Here is a 2003-nt window from a genome sequence, read left to right as displayed (position 1 = left end):
TTTTTTTTTTTTTTTTTTTTTTTTTTTTTTGTACTTTGTCTACTTTTTACACGGTAAAACCTAAAATTGTGGCTTTTCATTTTTTTCTTTGCCTTTTTTCTCCTCTTACCACTCAAATTTCAAAAACCTTACTAAAATTAACAAAATAAAAAACTCCTTTCTTTCCATTTAAGTTTATTCCCAACAAAACTCCCTATAAACTTAAATGTTCTATTGAATGGTTTCACCTACGTCGTTTTCGTTTTCTCGAGCTCAGTCTTGGTTTCTTCAATTTTTTCTCATTTTCCTCGAGCGGCAAAATAGGGTTGTTTTTCTCCAATGAGACTTCATTGGATCTTCTCGAGAATAGCCCATCTGAGGCACCGACTCTTCATTTTTCCCGTTCTCAGCCACGTTGGACTAAGATGTCATAACTTCGTTCACTTTACTCAATTCTCTTCGTAAGTCCACAACGACATTTTCCACTTCCATTTTTGCTTCCTCCATTTCAGCTTTATCACGAGTGATTATCTCAATCGTGCGTCGTAAACTCACTACCTCCTGTTGGACTCGATTCAGATTCACATCTACTGAATCTCTCTATTGAGTTAACATCTCTACAATTGAATCGACTTTTCTCTCAAAATCTTCAATAATCCTACCAGATTCATCCAATAACCTCTTAACAAATTTCTTCTCTTCCAACGATTCCGATTCATAATCTCACTCTCCATCCTTTCACCTAACAACTTCTTGCATTTCACCTCCAAATCCTCTATCTCTTCCAAAGCCCTTTTCTCATTCTTCTCCAATTCAATCATTTTCTTTCTCAAATCTCGTGATTCCTCAAACAATTCATCATCAGAATTAGCCTTAATTCCATCCCTCTCACAACAAACCTTCATCCATTTCTCCCTTTCTTCCTCAACTTTCAACACAAGCCCATTATTCTTATCTTTCAATCTCTCAATCTCCACATTCTTCAATCTCTCACTCTCAACTAACCTACAAATCCTATCTCCCACTTCATTCATTTGATTCTGTTTCTTCTTGTCGGCATTCTTCTTCAAGTCGAGCTCCAAACCCTCTTTAACCTGAACCAGAGCTCCAAACTTCTTTCTTTTCTTGTGTGTCTCCTTCAAAAGGTGCTCATTCAGCGATTTTAACGTCTGCAACTAAGACTTCTCTACAGATTTATCCACGACAGTTTTGGGTTGTTGCTTTGAATCTCTCTTCTTCTCCTCATGATCTGGTAGTTTTTTTGGCTCATTTGTCGATCGCATGGGCTTCTTCTTTGTCATTGTTTTGGGATTTTCAGGGGATTTCGAAGGGATTGCAGCTTGCATTTGAACCATCTGTTTTTCATGTTCAATCTGCATTTCTACCATCCTTTCTCTCCATTCCATCTCAAATTTCCTTTCTGGCCATTGGAGCTCTCTCTATTCGAGCTCAAGCTCTCTGTTATCCGGTTGTTCATCCTTCTTCGATTTTATCGTCTCCGATATCGTGATTTCACCAAATCTACTGCGTATCACCTCATTTCTAACAGTTTCTACAACCTCAAAACTACCGCCATCATCTTTCGCGCCACCGTCTCCTTTTGTGTTCGGCTCTTCGTTTTGGGTCATCAAGAGAATGCCTCCATTTGTTGCGTCATCCAAGGTCAGGTTGATGGTTTCTTCCACCTTTTCTTCGACTCAACAATCTCTAGCATAGTGACCCATTTTGCCACAATTGTAACATCTGTCGAAGTTACAATTATTTGCATAGTGACCATATTTCTTACATTTATAGCACTGGATGTTGAAAATGTATCCTTGATCGTGCCCTTGATTGCGTCCTCTTCCACGCCAATTTTCTTGGCTCGACAGTCTCTTCTCCTTATAGTTTTCTTCGTAACTGTTGTCTTGACCACCTCGACCATTCCTGCGGCTTCCATGATCTCTACTTCAAAAATTTTGTGAGTAGAGTGCCTTTTCATCCTTTATCGATGCCTTTGTCTGAAGCGCTTGATCGAATGACTC

The 2003-nt window shown here is 38.9% G+C and overlaps 1 protein-coding gene across 1 annotated transcript; it reads right to left on the bottom strand.

Moving 5' to 3' along the window:
• Nucleotides 1–596: 596 nt before the first annotated feature.
• LOC111470470 (protein MNN4-like) lies at nt 597–1358 on the bottom strand. The gene is made up of 2 exons (XM_023116024.1): nt 1170–1358; nt 597–1115 (listed from the first exon to the last, which is right to left on the bottom strand). The coding sequence occupies exons 1-2, from the start codon at nt 1356–1358 to the stop codon at nt 597–599; spliced, it is 708 nt and encodes a 235-aa protein (XP_022971792.1).
• Between the last annotated feature and the right edge of the window lie 645 nt (nt 1359–2003).

Source organism: Cucurbita maxima, unplaced genomic scaffold (assembly GCF_002738345.1).
Source record: "Cucurbita maxima cultivar Rimu unplaced genomic scaffold, Cmax_1.0 Cma_Scf00045, whole genome shotgun sequence".
Taxonomy (NCBI): domain Eukaryota; kingdom Viridiplantae; phylum Streptophyta; class Magnoliopsida; order Cucurbitales; family Cucurbitaceae; genus Cucurbita; species Cucurbita maxima.
Note: the sequence above shows the minus strand (reverse complement) of the source record. Positions and strands in the feature narration are given on the sequence as shown.